We start from the raw sequence: 24,893 nt of genomic DNA on the forward strand, positions 1-24,893 counted from the left end.
GAATGGGAAGGTTATTTAAATCCTAGCTGTATCAAAGGCTGAGCTGAGAAAGCTATTGCCACTTTAAGTATCGGAGTGTTCGTACTGCCCTGCAGGGCCGGAGCGCTATAAAGAGCAGCTGGGGCAGGGGGTTGTGGGTTTTTTAATTATTGTTAAATCTTAATGTAGGATTACATAGTTTTCCAGAGCCAAGATGCTGAAGATTTCTTTTAATTAAAAGCCACTGAAAGATGGTTGTAATTAGACTGGTTTGCATGTTAGATTTAGAGCATATAATAAATTCTTACCTTTAGCTAACCAGACAAGCTTATTTACCTGAATGAGGCAAAACTTGGCTTGAAACTGAGAACCTTAATAATCCTGAAAATAGATTCTGCTGCTCTCTCAATTGCACATGTATGATTACTATCCACATGAACCAAATTAAGCATCAGATAGCATAAACTACATTCAGTATTACTACAAAAAAAACCCAGACAGGTACAACATACAAAGTTTTAAAAGTATTTTTTTGTATAATATGAATTTGGAATTTCTGTTAACGACAACACAGTGTGTATCTGAACTAAACAGAAAGACAGCGTGGTTCTATGTAAGGAACTATAAATCTAATGAATTGTAAGGTGATAATATTATTGGGAAAGGCAATCAATAGCAAAATCATTGTGAACATAATTTTATGTTTGTTTAGGAACAATTTACATGCTATTTTTTTTAAGGCACGAAGCTTAATGTGATGATATTCATTTCTTACATATTTTCTCCTACCAATACAAAACTAATTAACACATCATAAGCTTCTTAACCTATTAGCTACTCTTACTCAAAGTTTACCTATCATTTAAACAGAAGAAAAATCCTTTCAGTTTTGTTAAAGTTCACTTACCTGAAAAGTATAAAACCGGGTCCCATTAGGAGGATGCACTTTAGGAGAGGCAGAGACAGTGTTCATATCCGAGAATATCATTTCTGGTCACACACACAATACAATCCACAGAGAGCTACAGATGCAGAGTAGAGTGCTAAGCTCGGAGAAAAATCCTTTCATACATTGAGAGAGGCAATCATACAAAATGCAGTCTGCCCCATCCGTTCAGACGTATAGTGACAGCGCTTTGAATTCCCCACTCCTACATCTGTGAGCTAAACTGTAAGGTCATTGCTCCAGGACCTCTAGCTCAGCCAGCCCTTCAAAATATGCACAATGAATAAAAATTAGAAATGCCGAAGAAAAGAGAGCTAGAACCCACAGTACATGGAGCTTGTGCAGAATCTGGCAGTGCTTTGGACCTGCCCATCTGTTCTCAGTGATAATCACCTCCCTCCACCACAGCCTTGCAAAGTGATTATGCTAAGCATCCCAGTTAACCAATAACACACAGTTTCATTTCAAGCAAGCACACACACTGAAAAACAGAGGACCTCTTCTGACTAACCTGAAGTATGCCTTGTGTTCAGTTTATAGCTGTATTTGATAACAATGATAATTTTATCATTTCAGCTGCTGGCACCTATGTTAACACATACAAACTTGCTTTAAATAACAAGAAGCTGGTGGGGTTTTTTTTGTTTTGACTGTCTTGCCTAGACAAAAGAAACAATGTACTGCTCTCCAAATTAATAATTTTTGTATTTCATAATTTTTTGGTGCAAATAATGGGAAATAAATAATGGTGAGACTGTTTACAGAGCTACAGTCAATTTAAATATAACACACATTATGAGCCTTCCTTTTCTTATTTTTTTCTAATTCTTTTTTCTCATCTTCAGTGTGAATATCTCTTTAGGAAAGGCTTACCTAACATTATTAAATATAAGGTAGAAATTTTATTCATAGCCTTCACAAAGCTATAGACCTACAGCGTAGCTCATTAGCGGTACATAGTATTTTTAAAAACAGTTATTTTTTAAGATTGGTAATACTTGTGAACACCTGTATTGAACATCTAAAAAGCATTCACTGCATTTTTTCTTCATGCACAGATCATCTGAACTACATGAAGACGTTAAAGAAAGTAACATTCAAAGGACTTGACACCTTTTAACAACAAAAAAGAAGTGTTCGATTTACAAAAATTAAAAAGTAGGGTTTCAGTACAGGGTAAAAGATGTAACGTGGTTGGAAAACTAAGTTTACGTGTTCTGTCAAGCACTTTGTATTTTATTCATAACGTTTAAAAGAGAGACAAAAAACCACTTAAGAAATGGTACTTTCAAAGTGAAATTTGTCAAAAATCTAAAAGCCTGGTGAGTTGCCAGGCTGCCTCTGTTTTTTATTCTGATTTATCTCAATGCTTTTAGCAACTGAAGGTAATACAGCTTCTAAACCAAAATTACTATGAAAGGAGTTGGGATAGAGGCAGAGATGTCTGCCTGTTTAAATGTGTATGCCAGTGTGGGGCATACCATAATAATCATATTCTGTAAGCCAAAGAGAAAAAATCCTCTTAGATCCTAGTCATGTCTAACAATTTCTTATAATTAACATGATATTGCTTCTATAACATTTACTGAATCAAAGCAAAACTACTGTCTGGAACATTTTCTTGAGACCCAGATTTCAAATTACAGATTCTTCTCCCCCCTTTGAGTTCTCTTCTAGAAGATCTAGATGCTGGTATTAGCAAAGGGGTCCCTCAACTGGTCAAAGGAAAGATACCAGATTGTTGGTAATCTGGGTATAGAACCTTTTATCCTGAGTTGATACTTTCTGCTTTGTAATCTACCTACCAAAGGTGTGCTAATTCCCTGCAGCGCAATGAATAAAGATTCTTCTATGGACACTTAAGATCGTTTGCCCTGCAAGTTGACAGAAATTTACCTCTTAATTTCTTCATCAAATGCATAATTTGAAGAATCCATGTGTAAAATTCCACGTACATTTCTCCAACAGACAATTTCACTACTAGATAACTGTACCTATTACTTTGAACTTCTCTTGCTTCAACTTTCACAACTTTTTAATCATTGTTTCTACCAGGGATATAGGAAACTCAGTTCATCTTCCCAACACTTGCTAAACCTTAAGCTAGTTCATTCCTAAAAAAATACTGCCAACATCTGTAAGAAATGGTCAATACCAAAGTTAAACATAACTGCTTTAGTGACAGTCTTAATAATTCTTTTGATGATCACAGCACTATTGTTGTGATTTGACTTGCCAGGTCCTTATGCTAGGTCCCTATTTGTTCCTCCAGGACTGTACACCTGAGAGCTCTTACTGGGATCACTGTCCACCATAATTTAGCTGCCCATTATTTTGAAAAAAAATTAATGTTTTTTGAAATACTGCTCCTGATCTTTTTATCTGTTGTTTTGGATTTCCTGCTTAGGTGAAGGAATCTGCACTTAAAAAATCCACTACCACCAGCACCAAAAAACCCCACCACCTCACCACCCCGCGTTTAACTTCCAATAAACACATCTCCCTAGTTAATGAGTATAGAAGTGGAAAGAGTGCATGGCATTGTAACTGTTGCTCTATCCCTCCACTAACTTTTACCTCATGTGAAAATGCTCCCAGTAATGACTACAAATTTTCTTTTAGCTCACTGTGAAACAGGACAACACCACGTTCTTGCAGGACCCTCAGGGAATCAGAATGTAATTTTGATGTAACACTTGTGTAAAACAATGTTTTGCCGAAACACATGAAACCAGCCTCCTCTCAGGAATCGGTCAGAGTATAGGTAAACTCAGTAAAGTATGAACTGATGCATGGCAGAATGCGTGTTCACAATTCCAGAGAGAGAGAGTCACATTTCAGAAAAGCCAGCAGCCCCAAAGCTGGGATTCCGCAATCTCTTTGGAACAAGGAGCTGAAACCAGGTCTCCCGTGTCTAATTGAACGCCACAACCACTAAACCGGGCATCAAGCAACACGGCCTGAAAGTGAGCAGAAAATGGAACAGAATAAAGGAAACTGAACAGACCCGACACGACAAACCAAGAAACAGGCCTACAGACCATTACTACAGCTCAGTGGTAGAAGTGCTCGCCAAGGGTGTAATCCCAATTCAAATACTTGCTCCAATGAGTCTTCCAATGAATGATTTAATTATTCTGTGAAGTGAAAGAGTTGTAGTAGAGGAAAAAAAATCTCCTATATGAAAAGAAAAGAAATCCTATGTGTTTGTAAGTATGAGATGTGGCAATACTCCTGAGATAGCTTTAGTTCCAATTACTTTTAAATGTATGAGTTACCAAGCTCTGAAACTATATTGTATACGTTATGTTGACTTTGCTTTTTAATTAGATACCACTCTCCAAAACTTTGTGCGGTATTATTTTTTAAAAAAAAAACTAGTATTCTTTTTTGATGTGTACCCTACTATTTTTCATAAGAGCCCTAAAAGGAGGAGCTGGGCCTGGAAAAAATGTAAAATGTACAAAAAAATGCACCTACAAAAATGTAGATATATGTTGATATATGTAGATATGTGTGTATATACATGTGTATTAAATAAACAGTAAGTTGCACATCAAAAAAGGAGGAATATGTCTATCTACATATTTTTATATATATATATATATATATATATATGCGCATCAGACCGTTATGTGAAGTACTTTGAAAATTCAGGGACACTATTACAAAAACTTGTCTCTTTGACTGCAGGGACAAGATGCGCTTTTTAAAAATTGACAAACACACTTAGCTTTTTAATATGCTAGTGCTTGTGTCATATAGTTTCTCTTCAGAATGTACTGCAATAGAAAAACAGATGTTTTGAGTTAAGATTTAAATCACCAGCTCTTATTAAATTAGATGAGTAATTATCCAGAAACATGGACTTTATATCACATACTGTTCTCATTTCTGTCTCTATCAGGGAAAACCATGTTAAAGACACATGCCTTCCTCCAGGAGCAGTGACAGTGTGTGATTTTCAGAACACTAAAGAGCTTTCACATTAAACCTAGACCACATCACTTTTATTTCACAGACTCACAGAAACCCTACTAAGCTTCCAAAATCTACAATACTGTACTGGAATTGATGTTTCTTTAATATCTGCTAATGCAGACATCAATATAAAAGGAGTATCATATGGTGCATTACTCATCTGGCTAAAATTCCCTGAATTTGCTTTAAACTGAAAACTATTAATGTTTAAAGAGTTCTGATCTCCAACTATCAATGGCTGAAAAGATGTTAAACCTTTACCACAGTTCAGACAAAAGATATTCAAACTGAATATCAAACTGCAACGAATATATTCATAAAGCAACACGGCACATCTGATTGTTCTCCATATACAAATTAATTTACAGTTCCTTTTAGCTCATTTAATGAAGTCCTACATCAAAACTAGTTCCATTTTTTCCATCAAAAAAGCAACACAAAAACATATTATCTGACAGATTAATATACTTCAAAGAACGTATAAAACTCACACATAGCAAATTTCAGAAACTAACCTTTCCTCCCAGAAAGTGAAGAGGGAGAGAGAATTAAGGAAAATGAAACATAGTACAAGGCAGTTTTGTTCCCTTTCAGCCTTCTGGTACAAACAGAAAACCTTTTAGAATGGAAGACTTGTAGAAATAGATGAGCTTATCTTATTGATAAGCAAAGCTTGCTGTTCATCCTGTTCCATCCTTCTTGTTTATTGCTTTGTATCTTGAATACACAAACACCAATGCTTGTACAGCGAAGTGTGTCTTAGAAGAGAAAAAGTGCTGGTACCAAGTCAGTATGCACTTATGAGCCCTCTTTTAAGCTCAGACATAAGGATTTGTGTAACATATGAAGACAAGTACACTGCAGAACGAAATATCTTCTGTTAGATGCATAAACTGTATGTCAGTAATAGTAAAGGATAAAACGTTTCCCAACAGGTGTATTCTGTACAATGGCTTCCCTTTCAAGCACAATAAAAATGACTGAAATTTTCAGAGGAAATGCAAATATGAATGTAATTCCTTTTTGAAGTATCCTTGCTTTGTTGCATATACCGAGACAATTCACCAAGAATTGCAATTATTTTGAAAAAACACTCTTAACATCAACTAATCAACTTCAAACTTTTCTAACTATTTCTCTTTAAAATGGCAAACTTCAGAATTCATTTTTTCTAACACTGTGCTATAAAACGTCAATAAAATTAAAACCACTAATTCAATATCTAAGTGAGTTTATGAATACAGGAGCTAATCCAGAATGCATTTTCTACAACCCATCAAGTATGCAGTCCATAATCAACAGTGATCAAATGCAACCAAAACACAAGTCCAAAAGACACAATGCTTGATTTTGCAATTTGTTTGCTTGGGCAGAAGCAAAATTTCCCTTCCTTTTGTACATTCTGGACAGGCAATTGTTGACGACAGCCAGGACTCTTGTGCAGCAGTGGCCTAGAATGTTCTGGTCATCACAGATGTGAGAAATTAATTCTCACACACTCAAGACTTACTGATTAAATAGTTCTATAACTGACACCCTTTCCGCATGGTTCAACAAAGCTGGGATGAAATATCCAGAGTACCACTCTGTTTTTCTTGAAACACTTAAAACTCCTCAGCACTGGATCTGTGATTCCTCTATACAACTTGACCATCAGTAAATCAAGATTGTACACAGAAGCTTATTAGGTAACTGAAATGAACCTGATATAAACACTGTTTTTATCTATTTTTAAGTTATGTGTTGATGACAGTGACTCACTGAGTTAGTCTAAAAAAGAAACTGAGTGAAAACATAATCCTTGAATATAGATAAGTGTTCTGGACATCGGCATAATGTGAGAGTGAAAGGAGGAGAGGATGGCAGAGTTGTGAGAATGTGTAACAAAACAAAACAACAAAAAAATTGAGGGAAGATTTATCTCTGTTCCACTAAGTTGAATCTTACCTGATTTGAAAAGATACATGCTTTTCTCTTCTCCACAACTCTTGGGCTTCAACTGCCAAAAGCACAGATACTAAGCTATATTTAGTACACAACCTGTGTCCTCTGCCATTCACTTTTAGATGCCAGGAATGACTGCATTTCTGTTTTGTGGCATGACTACATATTTCATTTAAAAGTCTAGAGGCTCTTTGGAATTAAAGACACTTTTTAATGCAGAATCATAGCAGTTACTGCATTTATGAGTATTTTTAATAAAATTCCAATGAAATCTAAAATTAACTCTTGATAAATCAAGACCAAAACCTACAAAATGGTAGGTTTTCTCTGCTACCCAGATGGTAGCAAAGAAATAATGAAAACAGTCAGCTTGTTATTTCACCCTGCATCATATCACTTAGGTAGCACTTTCGTTATTTACATCCTTTTAATTGTTTATATTGCAACATTATCCACAGTGGTAGCACTGTAGTTGGCAAAACAGGAGTAGTTTCTTACCAGTAAATGTAGAATCTAAATCATGTAAATTACTGCAAAAGATCACAGTACTTTAAGGATGAGAGAAATTATGAAAGAACATAAGAGATGATAATAATTGCCTATGTATCATCCTCAGCAGAGAGGTTTTTTCTTTTTAAGTGAACATCTTACATTATGTGCCTCGTCATGAGGTTAAAAATAGAATGAGGGCCTATGATGGAAAAACAAAAGAAGATTCAAATTTGAGATAACATGTTCAAGCACTACAACTTAGTACAGCTCACTATCTCTAACCTGCCTCTCATCCCTTCAAAAAATACTTTTTCTTCCTAATGGTATTATTTTATTCATTTTCATTCTATTAATTCATTTTATAACAATACTGTAATCTTTACATACACTGAGATGTATCCTTTTCCACAAGTATAAAAACTATTCAGAGAGTAAACTACTAATGAAAATGAGTAGCAGAATTATATCTAGAAAATAAAGGCTGTCAGGAAAGTTCATGCCAAGCCAATTGTCTTTGTAATTTATTTTTATTTCTGCTCCACCTGGAAAATATCTTTTGTCTTAATGAGTGATGCAAGTTGCTAAGCTGGTCCTTTGAGTAAGAACTTAAGGACCTGAATCAAAAGTTAAAATTCACAATGATTAGTCCCATATTTTACACGGGATCTAAGAATACTTAAGTAAGGATTGTGGATATCAGTATGCCTTTGCAGAACAAGGTCTGATTTCTTTTTCACTTAAAATTTCATAGTTTTCCCATAGTGTCAGTGATCTTATTTCTGCGTGAAATGAACATAAACTGGCAAAACATGAATAACCAGAAAAAAAACATAAAACCGCATTGTGCAAGAAATGAAATAGTACTAATGTTCTAAGAAAGTTCCCAAAAGTAGATTTAGTCTAGTAGCTTTTCTGTCCTGAAGCTACTAGAGCAACAGTTCTGAATGGGATTACAACACTTGGAATTTGAATCTGCAAAAGGACTGATAAAGGGAACAGTATTTACAGTCATACTTTCAAAAGCAGTAATTAATTCAGTTGTTTAATTGAAGATATCTTTCACCTAATTTTCAAGGATGCTCAGTCTTTGAATAGCCCCTCTAAGTTGCTTCAGCCATGCTATGCTGTTATATGCTATTTTGAGCATCAGATCGCACTGTTGTACTCGTAACAGGCCAGGTACTTGGAGTGACTGAGCAAGTTCAAAAATGTCAGACCTGTTGCTCCAACTCTATTCGCAAAATGTACTCTTCTGCAGACAATGCAAAATTCTCATTTATAGCTAAAGACAAGCAATCAAACCTTCTAATGCCTTTTTTCCTTTAAGTATATACCACATATCAGTAATAACATACTAGCTTGTAAAGACTTCAAGCCTTTGCTATAGTGCATATTGCTTCATTGTCATACAGCCTTATAAAGAAAGATGAGTGCTCATGGTAGAAAGCAGAAATGACGTCTCTTCTAAAAATGCATCCTATTTCTTCTGCACTTGTCCTTAACCTCTTGATACCATTTCCCCTTTCCAAAGTGCAGTGGGAGTGTTTGTCTACTGATACTGTCTAAAATCATCTTTCCAACGCAGAAAAGATACGGGATTATAAAACAGGCAACACTGTCCTGAGGGCAAATGACTGTTCCAGCTCTTGACTCAGCAGACTTTTATTTCCCCTTACAAGCTATTAGAAAAATATAGAACGATCCAGCAACTGCACACCTATTAAATAGAAGCAAACATAGCATTTTTCTGGGAAGAAAATTATGATATAAAAAATACAGTTGAAAGATACCTTTCCAGTGCTAGGAAGTGTAAATTCAAATAAACTTATGTATTTTTTATTTTTTATTTCCTTCGTAATTCAGACTTGGGCAATCATAGAATATGCTGTATTGCTTAATGCTGATTTAATGTTTATTTTCAATTATCTTATTTATCTTTCTGAAAATGTTGAAAGAAAAGTTAAAAGGCAAGTTAAATAGGCAATAGGAAAAATAAAAGTATTTTTTATTTCCTTTCTGCATTCAGTCCAGATGACACAAAAAGGGAACAAAATTTTCCTTCAATATTCATCATGCAAGTGACTAAGCAGCATTATTCACGATTTATCTTGCCATGCATCTAAAAAGTGCCATAAACTTATAAGCAATGTAATATACATGCTCTTAAAATTCTTATGGCTTAATCTATAGGTAGAAAATTTAGATGAAAATGGATCAATAATTAACAAATGTATGTGCCAATATTAACTGAAGAAAGAACTGTCGCTATTAAAGATCACGGTCTAAAAACCTACTCTTGGACTGGGCAGCCAGGAAAAAGAGCTACTTTTCCAAAGCATGAAAATGTAGTAGAACCTGAATTAAACGCTGTGATGCTGACACAGTACTGCTCTCATCCTTAAATAAAATTTTGTCCCTTCTGCATGGTAGCAGATGACTACTGCCTGGTGTTCTGCTCTCATGGCTCATTTTGAAAATGCTGAAAGCTTAGTGGTAAGGCTATAAAGATGCTAGATCAAAAGAAGAGCGTTATTCATGGACAGAGAGCCGCAGGAGGAGTGATACCAGGTGGGAAGCAGAGAATTATGTGGCCCCTATTGAGCAAGGACGACATCCCCACATTGAAAGCTCCTTGCCGATGTATGTAAGGTAGCTTTTCCATTTCTTTCTTTCAAGGAAGCAATGTCAGGAATTGACATCAGCGTCTTCCGGTGGGCTTTATCTGCTGTGTAAGTGCCAGTGTCCCTATGTGTTACCACAGGCTCCCTTTAAAGTCAATAGAGACAGGCGCTTTCAAGGGGCACTGCTTCTGACCTATTTTAGATGACTATTTTAGTTTGAGATGAATCACACCACAGAGGTGGGAGGCAGTAAAGACAGAAATGCCTACGCTGTAGATGTCTGAAGTTAGGTGCAGTGAATCCTACCGTGGGAGCCTGAACTGAATGTTAAACAATTCGTCAAAATATGACAAGAAAATATCATAACCAAGGACATAAAAACCCACCACTGAGTAAGGATACCTGAGGGAAATTTACTATTAGAAATAACTATTCCTATAACTATGTGAAATAAAAACCAAAACCACACAAACCTGAAAATGGCTTTTCATACTTCCCTAAAACAAATGATGTGAAAAGCAACATCCGCAGCAACAAATTCACAGTCACATCCAGATTCAGTCTGTTTTCGTTAATGACATGCAAGATTAACATTCCAGACTAATTATGGAGCACAGCAAAATTAAATGCAAAATTACTCAGGTTTTCTAAAAGGAGATACTGTGACACAAAGAAGTTAAATCATATCTACAAGGTTAAATAACAGCAACCTCAGGCCAAGAAGTTCCTAATTCTTAGTACTATATCAGTGCTTATTTCATGCTCACTGTGGCACGAACATTATCTCTTATGTATATTAAATGGATACAACATACATTTATTACAATTCAAAGCTCAGAATGTTGTTTAGAATTTCATATATTGTCAAGCAGCTTTAAATTGTTATAAGTGTCAAGTAATGGCAATGTTAATTCATATGTGCTTAAGGTGGCACAGGAAATCCTTAAAAAATTGTAGAGCACCAGGTATATAATAAACTTAAGATGTTTATAAAATATATGCACCTATGGCTAATAGAATAGTAAAATTACAGTATTTGTCACGTGTAGAAAATTTTCCTGATTGAAGTGCATTAGGAAGAATTTTCATTTGGAAAAAAAAAAATGGCACAAGCCAACCACAGACTTAACCTGCATTATCCATATAAAAATTTAGTCCTTTCCTGAGTCTGAGGTAGTATGTATTCTCAGCAATACCTTATGGGAAAGATACACATAGAAAAATTATACACAGAATATAATTTCCTTGACTTCATCAGTTTTACATTTTTTCATCTTTCAACTTCACCCACTGGCCTCTGTTCTGTGAAGAAAATAAATAGATACATTTGGTTTAGCTCCTCTATGGCTGTTATATTTTACATAAATATGTCCTGGTTTATTTCTCCTTTAACCAAACGGTGCTACTCCTGACAGCCTCTCTCCACTTACAAATTCCTTCTTACCCCTAATCATTTTCACTATCTGTCTCTACATCTCCAGATAGCAGCTTACCATGACAGAATATGTCTTGCTCCTTCTCTGCACATCCAGATGGAAATCAAAAGGAAACATTTTCTCTTACTCCTACTCCCGTCCATTTACCAAAACTCCAACCCTTCTAGTTGGCGCATGGAAAATGGCACTCAAATTGCAGTTAATTGTGGTTTGCTAAGATTGAACAACAGTACACCTCAGAATAAACAGGTGGCATATGAACCAATTACTTGTTTAGACATGCAAAAACACATATTGTAACTCAAAGCTTTCGGACACTGACCAAGAAAGAAATTTCATTAAACGGCGGAACAGTTTTCTACATTTGCTCTGTTTAACTGAAGATGACCATGGACGTGGTTTGACAGACAAGGAAGACAGAACAGTTGGGAAAATAAATCACAGATGAGTCAACAATTTAAATAAAACTTGTGATTTTATTTTTTAAAAATTTCAAATGACTCATTCATGATTATCTCCACATAATTTTCCATTACATACACTCCGCCTCATAATATCTGAACAGATGAACTTGGTTTCTTTTCAAGCTGAACAAGATACTTTATTGCTTCATATGTCTTTGAATTGTTCACATATTGAATTAACCAGTGAACTCTTCATTTGCTTTACAAGAAATTGAAAAAGTCTTCCTAATTTTTGGAATATTATTTTTGCAGTTAATGCATCTAAAAGGTAAGATGGAAAACAGTTATTAGAGAACAAAATGTTGTTTGTTCAATGCTGAATGCTATAGTTAGATTAAAAGTTACATGTCAGATCAAACTCGATGGTTAAAAATCATCCCTTTTCATGAGGGCTAAAAATAAGCTTTTGCTATTATCAATAACTTTAAACAAGGACAAATGTTTCATTGATACCCATTCACAGACTCTTTTTCAGCTCAGTTGTTACTTGTTTCAGTTCAGACAAAGACCATCCTCCTAAGCAATCCCATCCCAAACATTGCTCGTTTTTACTGCCCATCTGTGGAGTTGCTATCTGAGTTGCTGGAGACAACAGCAGGGCAAGAAAGAGGCAGGCATAACCTGTCAAAGCTACAACACAGAGTTGGCATGGAGGCTGTGACACCATTAGAGGGGAAGGGAAAGCTATATTTATAGGAGTAAACTAAATGCGCTTGGGAAAGTTCCCAATCGTGTGGCCAACTGGCACAGAAGAGTACACAAATATGCTAGTCAACGCTGAAGTGTCCAAACAGGCTGCATGCAAACTGCTTATTGGGACAGGTCCTATTCACACACCATAACTAGGAATTGCCTGGAAAAAGTGTAAATTAGTGTTAATGAAAAGTGTGCCAGGGTCTGGGCCAACAGATTACTACTAGAGATGGTTGTGTTTTACCACCTAGGAACATTTCACAGTACGGTCTGATTTACTAGCATATAAACATGCCAAGCCTTTCCAGAAGGTTCAAAGTTATGGCACATCATAAAAGATTTCATACATTTCCAGTCTTGCTGTTGAAAATCATTTGGTGTTTAGGGTAATATTTGAAGATAGGATATGAACGATCAACAGTAATCAACTATTTCTAAAACTTCAATCAAGATAAATAGTACCGGATGCAGTGCAGTAGTTGCATTTTGGACTGAAGAATACAACATTGTAACTGGGGAGAGAATGCAGATTGGTACCACTTACATGACAGACACCTTTAATTCATTTCCTTGTTATCCCTAGCTGTTGATGTGAAATAGAATGTGCTCTGCCTGTACTGTCTATAGAAGATCATTGATTCTTGGCAGCTGTACTGCCAAGTCTTCAAGGCTCTTTATATGCAAGTCATCTACAACAAATTTGGCACAAGTTATGTTATCTAGACATATTGCAATCATATCTCCTGAATACAGAGTGCATGCAGTCTGAAATAAAGCCTGAGAGAACGGGTAGACGTAAGTTGTCAAAACTTTACAATTTTTGATATGCTTATCCATGTAGAATACTTGGAAGACTATCCACAGTTAATAATGAAACAGCATGTGACAGGTGACTCAAGATTCAGGCACAAGTTTACCACAAGCAGCAAACAAGGAGAAACACACACAGAGGGCTCAAACTAAAGCACAAAGCATGTAATGTGTACAGCACCGTTAAAAACGTGGGAAACATAAAAGAAATACAAAAAATACAAAGGGACAAAACCCAACAGACAGGCAGGATTAAAAAACAATCCAGAACTATACACTGCAAGTTACATCGGAGCTGTCAAGAGCATAGAAAATATCTGTGTTTCAAGCGAATACATAAAAGCTAATATACCCTATTAATCTTAAAAATGAGAAGATAAAGCAGTGAAGGATAAAAATTACAAAGATAGTAGAAGATTGTTTCCTGTTAAAGGGAAAACCTGTTTTGCAAAGAAACATCGAGAAAAGCCAAATGTAAAAAGATACAATCAAAACATTGCACAAGATTTATATGTGTCTTGTAATCAGATGTCAGAACTCAGGTGAATACAGTTAATGATACAGAAACAGAATTGGCCAAACGAAGTATATATCTTAAAAGTACCTTGACGTGAGATGCAAGTTTCAGTCCTAGAATAGGAGAACAGCAGTTCAATATGGAAAAATGGATCTTTGAGAATATTCAACTTTTGTAATGTAAATTACACATAATTTATACAACAATGTGCACGGTCCAGCCAAGAGGGATCAAGTCATCAGCAGGAGTTCTCAGAAAAGCGTAAGTCTTAGCAATATTAAAAGAGGATGACATAAAGCTGTTGAAACATGAGAAGACCATGCTAAAAAGGGAAAAAAAAAAAAAAGGGGAAAAAAAAAAAGGGAAAAAAAAAAAAAAAGGGAAAAAAAAAAACCAAAACTATTCCATGATAGTTGCACGAGGTAATAAAGAAGTGGCTGGAAAATGTGCTAGTGGAAGACAACATTTGGATCATGTAATAGTGTTGGTCTCAGTTGTAAAATATTTGACCTTATTCTTAAGGAATGAGAGTTTTCTTGAAATAGAGGAGCCAAATTACTAGATATGATCAAAACGTTTCACATCTTTTCTCAGGCAACGAAGGTGAAAGATGTTCCTATTCAAGGCACCCTTTTACAACTAGTAATTCTTTCAGAATACGTTTGGATGAAGAAATATCACGTTTTGCAACATCCTATACAGTTGAAATAGCCATGCAGAACCAAAAGTCTACCTCAGTCTTTGGGAGGTGCTTGCAGAAGGAAACGAACATACATAGGAACCACAACGTAATGTTTGAATTGCAAGTTTTGCTATTCTCTTCCATAAAAGATTCCACATAGGATCATTGAATCATTTAGATTGGAAAAGACCCTTAAGATCAAATCCTACTCTAAACCTAACACTGCCAAGTCCACCACTAAATCATGTCCCTAAGTGCCACATCTACATGCCTTTTAAATACCTCCAGGGATGGTGACTCAACCACTTCCCTGGGCAGCCTGGTCCAGTGCTTGACAACCCTTTTTTACTATCCAAGTTCAACCTCCCCTTGTGCAACTAGAGACTGTTTCCTCTTGTCCTATCGCTTTTTAAGACAGTGACACCCACCTCACTACAACCTCCTTTCAGGTAGTTGTAGAGAGCGATAAGGTCTCCCCTCAGCCTCCTCTTCTCCAGGCTAAATAGCACCAGTTCCCTCAGCTGCTCCTCATGAGACTTGTGCCCAAGGCCCCTCACCAGCTTTGCTGCCTTTCTCTGAACACACACCGGCACCCCAATGTCTTTCTTGTAGCGAGGGGTCCAAAACTGAACACAGTATTCGAAGTGCAGCCTCACCAGTCACAAGTACAATGGTACAATCACTTCCCTATTCCTGCTGGCCGCACTATTTCTAACAAAGCCAGGATGCTATTGGCCTTCTTGGTCACCTGGGCACACTGCTGGCTCATATTCAGCCAGCTGTCAACCAACACCCCCAGATCCTTTTCTGCCAGGCAGATTTCCAGCTGCTCTTCCCCAAGCCTGTAGTGCTGCATGGGGTTGTTGTGACCCAAGTGCAGGACCCAGCACTTGGCCTTGTTGAACCTCACACCATTGGCCTCAGCCCATCGATCCAGCCTGTTCATGTTTTCCTTCCAATAATTTTTATCCTTCCATGTATTCCATCCTAAGCATTAAATCCGTGTGGTATGGAGGTGTTTTTTATCTTATAGAAATAAGAAAGCAGCAGTTGCATAGTACTTTTAGGTTGGCTTGTCTTCTTGATTTGGCAGGACAGATCTTCATTAAAAGTTTCTAAACTGAATATATTTCTAGACTCCTCTTAAATTACTCTGGATGATGACACTCTTTGTGGTCTGATATCTTTTATTTTCTCCTGACATGGTTTTAAAAATATTTTCTACTTCTGATGTTGCTCTCTCAATAAGAAGGTATCCAATTGCTTAACACCTAGCCTTACAATTAACTTAGTCTTGCTAACATCCACCCAGAAAAAACTGTATTTCTTTATATTGCCATTACATCCCAGTGATTCAAAGTCTTGTTTCCTTTGTGCAACTTGAGATGAGGTTGTTTTTTACTTTCCAGTATGTATCAGTAATTCAGACTAAGTGACATTGGCAAATTGCAGCCAAAAGCATCAGTTAATTTTACATACAACAGGAAGTACCTTACACAACCTTTTTCAGCTAACTAAATATGATATGACCAAGGAAATTTTGTCATTCTTACTGGGAGTGCTTGAGACCTGCAAACCTTATGTGGTCTCAAGAGTTAAGAATGGAGACCACGTGTTAAGACCAGCTCTTGATTGTCTGTTAAGATTTATGTTTATGTGACTGGACTAAAATCGCACAAGTAGTCTGTAGCAGAGGCAGCACAGCATGTTTCTGAGAAGCGTTCAACTGCTTTAGCCAGAAGGCAGGCTTTTTCTTTTTCTTCTCCCTCGCCACACTCCAGCATCCTAATAGCTGTAATCAGTGGCACGGCAGAGTCCAAAAGACAACATCCTACTTCTCTAAGTGTTCCCGATTTAATCACCAGAGTACAGATCATATTGAATCATGCAAATGGAAGTACTGCATAAAATTGTAGGCACCTCTGCTTGTAAAAGTTGAGGGGTTTTAAACTTTTTTTTCAGTCTTCTTGTTTCACAAATTATTTTAACCCTTCAGCAGTATGAAGCTACAAGCAGCTGACTCAGGAGAAGCAATTTTTAACTAAAACCTGTTTTTTCCTCCCCTTTTGTTTCAGTTAATGATTGCCTGGAGGTGTTTCTAACCACAGGCCCTTTCCAATACATCCTGCGTGTCCTCATACCCTATCACCTTCCACAATAATGATGGGTGCTCAGCATCTATGATAAGTGAGAGGACATAAAGATTTTTCCAGCAGCTGAGCTGTGCTAAATGAAGAGTATTCACCAATAAGTTCCGACTTGGTAATCAGTTCTTCATTAATAGAGATTAATTCTATTAGGGAATAATATTGCCCTAAAAATCTAGAAGTACAGAACAAAAAGTTCTGCATCACTTATAATGGTAAATAACTTTTGACAGGATGTTCATGATCTAACAGTTTTCGGTGTTTCCTAAATCAACTCTTAAAGCTGTAATATATTCATAATAATTCATACATGATAAAACCAAGCCCACTAGTAATGAGCCTAGGGATAAAGGGCCAAGGATGGGGGTGAAATCCGTAGCCCAGCTCAAGTGTATCTACACGAATGCACGTAGCATGGGCAACAAACGGGATGAGCTGGAAGCCATTGTGCAGCAGGACAGCTATGATGTAGTTGCCATCATGGAAACATGGTGGGATGACTCTCATGACTGGAATGCTGTGATGAAACGCTATAAGCTCTTCAGAAGGGATAGGCAAGGAAGGAGAGGCGGGGGTGTGGCTCTGTACTTTAGGGAGTGTTTTGATTGTATAGAGCTAGATTCCAGTGATGATAAAGTGGAGTGTTTATGGGTAAGGTTGAAGGGGAAGGCAAATAAGGGAGATGTTGTGCTGGGAGTACGCTACAGACCACCTGGCCAGGATGAGGAGACAGATGAAGTATTCTATAAGTGGCTGGCTGAAGTCTCGCAATCGCCAGCCCTTGTTCTGGTTGGGGACTTCAACCTGCCGGGTATCTGCTGGAAATATAACACAGCAGAGAGAAGGCAGGCCAGGAGGTTCCTCGAGTGCATGGAAGATAACTTCCTGACACAACTGGTAGGTGAGCCTACCAGGGGAGGTGCCTTGCTAGATCTACTGCTCACAAAGAAGGACTAGTGGGAGATGTGGTGCTCGGAGGTCGTCTTTGGTTTCGGAGGGCGGACTTTGACTTGTTCAGGACACTGGTTGAGAGAGTCCCTTGGGAGACAGTCCTGAAGGGCAAAGGGGTCCAGGAAGGCTGGACGCTCTTCAAGAAGGAAATCTTAAAGGCCCAGGAGCAGGCTGTCCCCAAGTGTTGCAAGTCTAAAGGGCAGGGAAAACATCCAGTCTGGATGAATAAGGAACTTCGCATGGGACTTAGGAATAAAAGGAGGGTTTACCACCTTTGGAAGAAGGGACAGGCAACTCACGAGGAGTACAGAGATCTCATTAGGTTATACAGAGAGAAAATTAGGAAGGCAAAAGCCCAGCTGGAGCTCAACTTGACCACTAACATTAAGGACAACAAAAAAAGCTTTTGTAAGTACATCAACAAAAAGAAAGCCAGGGAGAATCTCCATCCCTTACTGGATGCAGGGGGGAAAGTTGCAACCAATGACAAGGAGAAGGCTGAGATACTTAATGCCTTCCTTGCCTCCATCTTCAACAGTCAGACCAGCTATCCCCAGGGTGCTCAGCCTCCTGAGCTGGAAGATAAGAACAGAGAGCAGAACAACCCACCCATAATCCAGGAGGAAGTAGTCAATGATCTGCTTCTGCACCTAGACACACATGTCTATGGGGCCAGATGGGATTCACCCAAGAGTACTCAGGGAGCTGGCGGGAGAGCTCACCAAGCCTCTCTCCATCATTTATCAACAATCCTGGTCAACAGGGCAGGTGCCAGATGACTGGAGGGTGGCTAATGTGACAGCCATCTACAAGAAGGGTCGGAAGGAGGATCCAGGGAACTACAGGCCTGTCAGCATGACCTCGGTACCAGGAAAGATCATGGAGAGGATCATCTTGAGTGAGCTCTCACGGCAAGTGCAGGGCAGCCAAGGGATCAGGGCCAGCCAGCATGGGTTTAGGAAGGGGAGGTCCTGCTTAACCAACCTGATCTTTTTCTATGACCATGTGACCCGCCTTCTGGATGTGGGGAAGGCTGTGGATGTTGTCCGTCTGGACTTTGGTAAGGCCTTTGACACCGTCCCCCACAGCATTCTCCTGGAGAAGCTGGTGAATCATGGCATAGACAAGTGTACTCTTCGCTGGGTTAAAAACTGGCTGGATGGCCGTGCCCAGAGAGTTGTGATCAATGGGGTGAAATCCTCTTGGTGGCCGGTCACCAGTGGTGTCCCTCAGGGCTCTGTTTTGGGGCCAGTTTTGTTTAATATCCTTATCAATGATCTGGATGAGGGGATTGAGTGCACCCTCAGTAAGTTTGCAGATGACACCAAACTAGGTGGGAGCGTTGATCTGCTTGAGGGTAGGAAGGCTCTACAGAGGGACCTGGACAGGCTGGATCGATGGGCCAAGGCCAACTGTATGAGGTTTAATAAGGCCAAGTGCGGGGTCCTGCATTTCGGTCACAACAACACCAAGCAACGCTACAGGCTTGGGGAAGAGTGGCTGGAAAGCTGCCCAGCAGAAAAGGACCTGGGGATGCTGGTAGACGGACAGCTTAACATGAGCCAGCAGGGTGCCCAGGTGGACAAGAAGGCCAACAGCATTCTGGCTTGTATCAGGAATAGCATGGCCAGCAGGAGCAGGGAAGTGATCGTGCCTCTGTACTCGGCACTGGTGAGGCCTCACCTCGAGTACTGTGTCCCGTTCTGGGCCCCTCTGTACAAGAGGGACATTGAAGTGCTGGAGCGTGTCCAGAGGAGAGCTACCAGGCTGGTGAGGGGTCTGGAGACCAGGTCATATGAGGAGAGACTGAGGGAGCTGGGCATGTTTAGCTTGGAGAAGAGGAGGCTGAGGGGAGACCTCATTGCCCTCTACAGCTACCTGAAAGGAGGTTGGAGAGAGGTGGGTGTTGGCCTCTTCTCCCAAGTAAATAATGACAGGACCAGAGGAAATGGTCTGAAGTTGCGGCAGGGGAGGTTTACATTAGATATTAGGAAGAATTACTTTACTGAAAGAGTGGTCAGGCACTGGAACAGCCTGCCCAGGGAGGTGGTTGAGTCACCATCCCTAGAGGTGTTTAAGAAACGTCTAGATGTGGCACTTCAGGGCATGCTCTAGTGGCAGAGATTGTAGGTTGTTTGGTTGCACTCGATGATCTTAAGGGTCCTTTCCAGCCATGAAGATTCTATGATTCTATGATTTTGTGAATATATTCACAAATTCATAATATATTCATAATAATTTACTTCATGATTGGTTGGGGGTTTAGGACCTAAGTTTGAGCTAGGACCATGTGACTAAATTCAGAGCACTGAATGTTTTTGTCATTCAAATCATTCAAAGAGTGATTAACTCTAACGCTGAACACCGCAACTACCAAATGCATCCCCTAATGACTTTATAATAAACTACTAGGCTAGTTAAAACAAATGTTATACTATGAGTAGGTTTCAAAGCTGTTACAAAGCAAAGGCTGCCTCACAGAACAGTGTTTCTGCTGACACAGAATATTGCTGCAAAGATATTGCAAAGATGACACAGGGGAAAAAAAATAGCTTAGACTGGAAGTTGAGGAGCTCATTGCATGAAACTAGGCCACATAAACAAAAGTATGAGACAATAAGAACGGATCAGTTACACAATTACCAACAAAAAAAAAAGACTGCATCTACCATCCAAGTGAGGACTTATCCATCTTGCATTGGGTTTTCCCTGCAATTCAGCATACAAGCATCTTAATGTACGTGTAGGTACTTCAGCTAATAAGAAAAGAAGTGGTAGCAGAGCCAGTCTTTTTCCATACTATTCAGTCGGCAGAAGGGGGGGTCTGTGAGCAGCACATGAGAACAACAGCGCTGTGTGGGGTGAACAGTGGCCGCTCCCAAGGTTCCAGCCAAAAAACAGAATACTTTTTGGTTTCTTGTTGCTGAAAGATGACATGAAAGATGACATAACTGGAAGAGAAAGCTTTAGGTTTTGGTTTCTGTGCTGATGTAAATTTTGTATCACACTTCTACAAATACTTAAATATTACGCTGTTCCCTATGTCTTGCACTGGGTTTCTATCACTTAAGGCATTTTAAAAACCAGCGATTATGCAGTGTTGACAATGTCTTCAGAACAATGAGGATGTTTCTTCAGAAAGAACAAAAGGAAAACAAAGCCAAAAACAAGTAAAAGGGAAGCTACTTTAAAGGAATTCACCTTATGTGAAAGATGCAGTGTTCCCACTGCATTGTGGTTGACTCTAAACCAAAACTAATTATCCCCATATGACTTGCAATTGCAGATACAAAGAGAACAAATGTGGGTATCAAACTATTCATGCAAAAATAATCTGTGAATCATCCTACCAAAGGTCACATCGAAGTTGCATACTGGCTTTTAAATAGAGGTTTTAGAAAAATGCTTAGGGAAGTTGCTGATACACTTAAAAAGAAGAAAAAAAACACTCTATGGTTCATGAAATTATTTTAAAATATTTATCATCATACAGGTAATTTATTGGCAAATGCAAAGGTTTAATGCCACACTAATCTCTGCTCAGTATCATGGTTTTCCATATATAGTAAATAGGCAGAGCATGCTATGTATCTGAGATTAGAAAGTGTCCCCTCAGTCACTAAGCAGGCTTTTCTTTAAGTATATGCATATCCTATTTAAAACGTAAGGGCCCACTTTCTAATCTCTGTCAAGCAGGATGCAGTTAACGGACATCTACAAATATTCAGTATTACAATACATGTGAATCAGGTGATTTCTCAGATATGCAGTGATATATGTCACAAATTTAAGATGGATTTAGGCACTAAATCTTCAGGGGAAGAATAGCCAAACTGACACTGATGCTCTAGAGGCCTATTTTCATTTTAATGGACATGGAAGTGAGGATTTATGTGCATGATTCATTTTATTCCTAACAAGACTTATTTGTTAAATGACACGAATTAAATGAAACAGACATCTTCCTAGCAAAATATAACATCTCATGCAGGATTTAAACCTGAAGCGACCGTTGATCAACTATAAGACATAAAGGCACTCCAAGGCATTATTTCTAGTTAAAGATACGATATTGAAGGACAAAAGTAACCTATTCGTTTTCAGGTCTGAGAAGGCTACAGGCTGATTTTCTGAAATCAGCTGCACGCCCGCGCTCTCGGTTTGCGTAACACCCCCAAACACCCGCACAACAAATGGCGACAGCCGAGCCCTGGCCCGATCCCCTTCCCCTGACTGCCACCTGCCGTCGGGCTCGCCGCCGCAGCTCCGCCGCAAGGCCGGGCCCGCCGCCGGCCACCGCCTGCCGGCCGCAAGCGCCGCGCTGCCGCCGGGGCGAGCGGCGGACGGGGAGCGGCTCTGCGCTGCCGGGGGGGTCTTCCCAGAGAGTCCTCCGCAGCAGGTGAGGAGCCTCTAAGGATGTTCTTTCAGGTCACCAGTAAATGAAAAGGGGGTTGCAAGAGGTGGCGACGGACAACGATTCTGGGGAGATGGAAAGTCTTTCACTGGAACGAGGATAAATTTTGGAAAAAATGACGTATGTTGGGGCTTCTCCACCGGTCGTCATTCCTCTGCAAAGTGCTTGCTTCTCTGGAAAAGAAATCTACCAACAGCATAGGTAGAGGTGGGCGCTTCTTGTATAATGCAGATTACTCGATCCGTAATTATTGGTGGAGATCAAAGAAAAATATGAAAAAGTCAAGAATATGTGTCCCCGACTCACTGGTGTCAGCATGGCAGCTTTATATTAACTATTAAGGTTTTAACTCAGTCACTAGTCTGTTACTGTTTCCTTATTACTTTAATGGAGAGGTGATAAATACAAACTACATACAAAATCAAACTTTTCTGCAAGCTGTACCTTGATTTCTTTTTGTCAAAAAGACACGCCAACATTTAGTTAATTCAAATTTATAGTCCTTCCATAGCTAATGCACACAGTTATAAGAATTTTAAAAACCCTTTGTGTTATGTATTGTCTAAAATTAGTGATAAACAGTTCTAATGGAAGCAGAAGGCAATTACAGCAGAAGTTAATTGGGGTCCTTTGGAGTGTTACTATGGTTGTTATCAAAATTAAATAGGTTTGTTGCCTCATTCAAGAGAAAAGGGAGTAAGGTGAATTGTAAGCTATTTTTAATACATACATAAAATGTTTCACCGGGAAAAATGTGGGATATATTGTTTTCTTAATTTCTGGGTATTTTAAATTTTGGCAAAAAGGCCAGACATTAACTCAGATAATTATCCAGAGCTTCAGTCTTGCAAACATATACCCGTGCACATAAGCAACTTTGCGCAGCAGTAGCCTATAGTACTTACTTTAGGTAAAGGTTTAAGATGAGCCTTCAAAATCACTGATAGTTAGAGTACCAAATACTTCACATAAGTTTCTATCTGTTTGTTGTTAGATTGCTGAACTCATTTAAATAGCAAATATAAATTAGAGTCTTACTGGAACGACTTTTAAAGCTCCCGTGAGTGGGACAAGGATTCGTATCCCTTGTGAAGAATTTGTGCAGAACCATATGTGCTTCTCTTTCATGCAAGATAAACAGCACAAAAGACATAATCACGTCTGTTCTCTAGAGGTCGTAGCATGTTACTTCTATGTGAGATTTGTAACAACAGTGCTATAAAGTGCAATGAGGCTGAAATTTTCTCAGAACTGTCCCTGCATTAGCAGTATGTTTCAAAATTTTCTAACTCTTTGCAGGAAAAAGTGCTAACACTTCTTGTTGAATTTATTACTGTGGAATTGTTCAATCACAGAGTATCAAAACATACAGACTCTGCCATTTGTTGACAGCAATCTTGATTCAAGATATGTCCCTACGTTTGCCTTAAGCAAAATGATGGATTGGCGATCTGGGAGAACAAGTTTTCTCCTTCTCTGCAAGTGGGTGGCAAGATACAAAGACAGCGCATGACAGGGAAAGCAAATGCTGGTGGGAGTCACCTCTTCTCTGAATCATGGGATCACACGGAGCACCACCAGCTCGGTGCAGGCGGGGGATCCGCCACAACACCCGCCGGGGCCAAACAGAACTGAGCAAACCTGCGGCAACCAAAAAGAAACTCAAAAATCCCCACTCCAGAAAGGTAAGGAAACTGAAGCAATGGGATCTCTGGGAAATTTGTGTCAGGTGCACAGTTCCTCTAGACTTCTAGCTGTGTTGGAGCCAAAAGCAATCAATTTATGCGTAAGACATATCTTAAAGCTCTCAAATGCCCAGCTGCAAAGACAGACTGCCTGCAGAAGCGGCATCAAGGAAAAGGACTTGTGGGCACCACTGAAAAGGCGATAGATCTCAGAACTAATTGTGATTTTTAAAAAATTGGGCAAAAGCAAAACAAAGCTCTATACAAAAGCAAACTTGGGAAAACTGAACTCAGGGCTCTAACAAGGAGAAGCAGTAGGCAGCAGCACCAGGGACCGTGCTTGACAGGGCTGGGACAAATCTACAGAAATTTATCAAAGATAACACACAGTATAGTAGGGAAATTGAGGTTTGTTGGCCACATAAAGACTACGACTTAAGTTTAGGTAGTTGACGACTGCAATTTTTATGTTCACCAAATAACAGACAACACCTTAATGTCCACCTCATCAAAACATGCCAGAAAGTTTTACCCAGCTTTTGGCAAGGAAGCATTTCCTTATGAGCATATGTATAAATAAGTGCTTCATGTAGAATGTTTAAACATAGCTTTCCTGTCAGCTTGCATGTAATTGTTTTATCGACCTCTTTGGATGAGTATGAATCCTGACAAATTACATAATACAGGGCTGGATTCTTGAAATTAGTTTGATACATATAATAAAATGGAAAATGGAAGTTAACAACTACTCCTGGTAGAAATACACATCCCGCAGTCTTTTACAAGTTTGAGTAACTCTGCAAAGCCTTCATTGTTACACAAACTAGAATTTCTTATATTTGGGGAAGGAGGAGAACAAGAAGAGGATTTTTCTGATTTTGTTTTAATATATTTGCTGTGCACATTGAAATCTCAGTATTACATAGCAACTGCAGAATACATAAAAGAAAAAGAACACAACAGAACAAACCTTCAATCAATTTCCAAGTAAGAAATATAAGAGGCATGGGACAAAAAGCCCTCAGACAAAACAAAGATAAAATTACACCATCTTCCTTCCATCTCCAGTAGAGCTGTGGCTGTTAGATTCCAGGCAGATGGATTTAGATGTGTGATTTCAGAAGGAGGCAC

General features: G+C 38.7%; 1 protein-coding gene across 16 annotated transcripts in view; it reads right to left on the reverse strand.

Annotated features, from left to right (window-relative positions):
- PPFIA2 (PTPRF interacting protein alpha 2) overlaps positions 1 to 24,893 on the reverse strand; it is a 341,503-nt gene that overhangs the window by 231,223 nt on the left and 85,387 nt on the right. For 4 of the 16 annotated variants that reach the window (XM_074574315.1, XM_074574282.1, XM_074574293.1 and 1 more), the window contains exon 1: positions 887 to 1,408. The exons of 9 other annotated variants lie outside the window; for them this stretch is intronic. In XM_074574315.1, the coding sequence (XP_074430416.1) occupies positions 887 to 967 (81 nt within the window). In that variant the 5' untranslated portion in view covers positions 968 to 1,408. Of the gene's footprint in view, positions 1 to 886; positions 1,409 to 24,893 lie in introns of those variants that run through there. 3 more of the 16 variants (XM_074574272.1, XM_074574244.1, XM_074574304.1) reach the window with 2 other exon arrangements.

The sequence above is a fragment of the Larus michahellis genome, chromosome 1, assembly GCF_964199755.1.
Source record: "Larus michahellis chromosome 1, bLarMic1.1, whole genome shotgun sequence".
In the NCBI taxonomy this organism is placed as follows: domain Eukaryota; kingdom Metazoa; phylum Chordata; class Aves; order Charadriiformes; family Laridae; genus Larus; species Larus michahellis.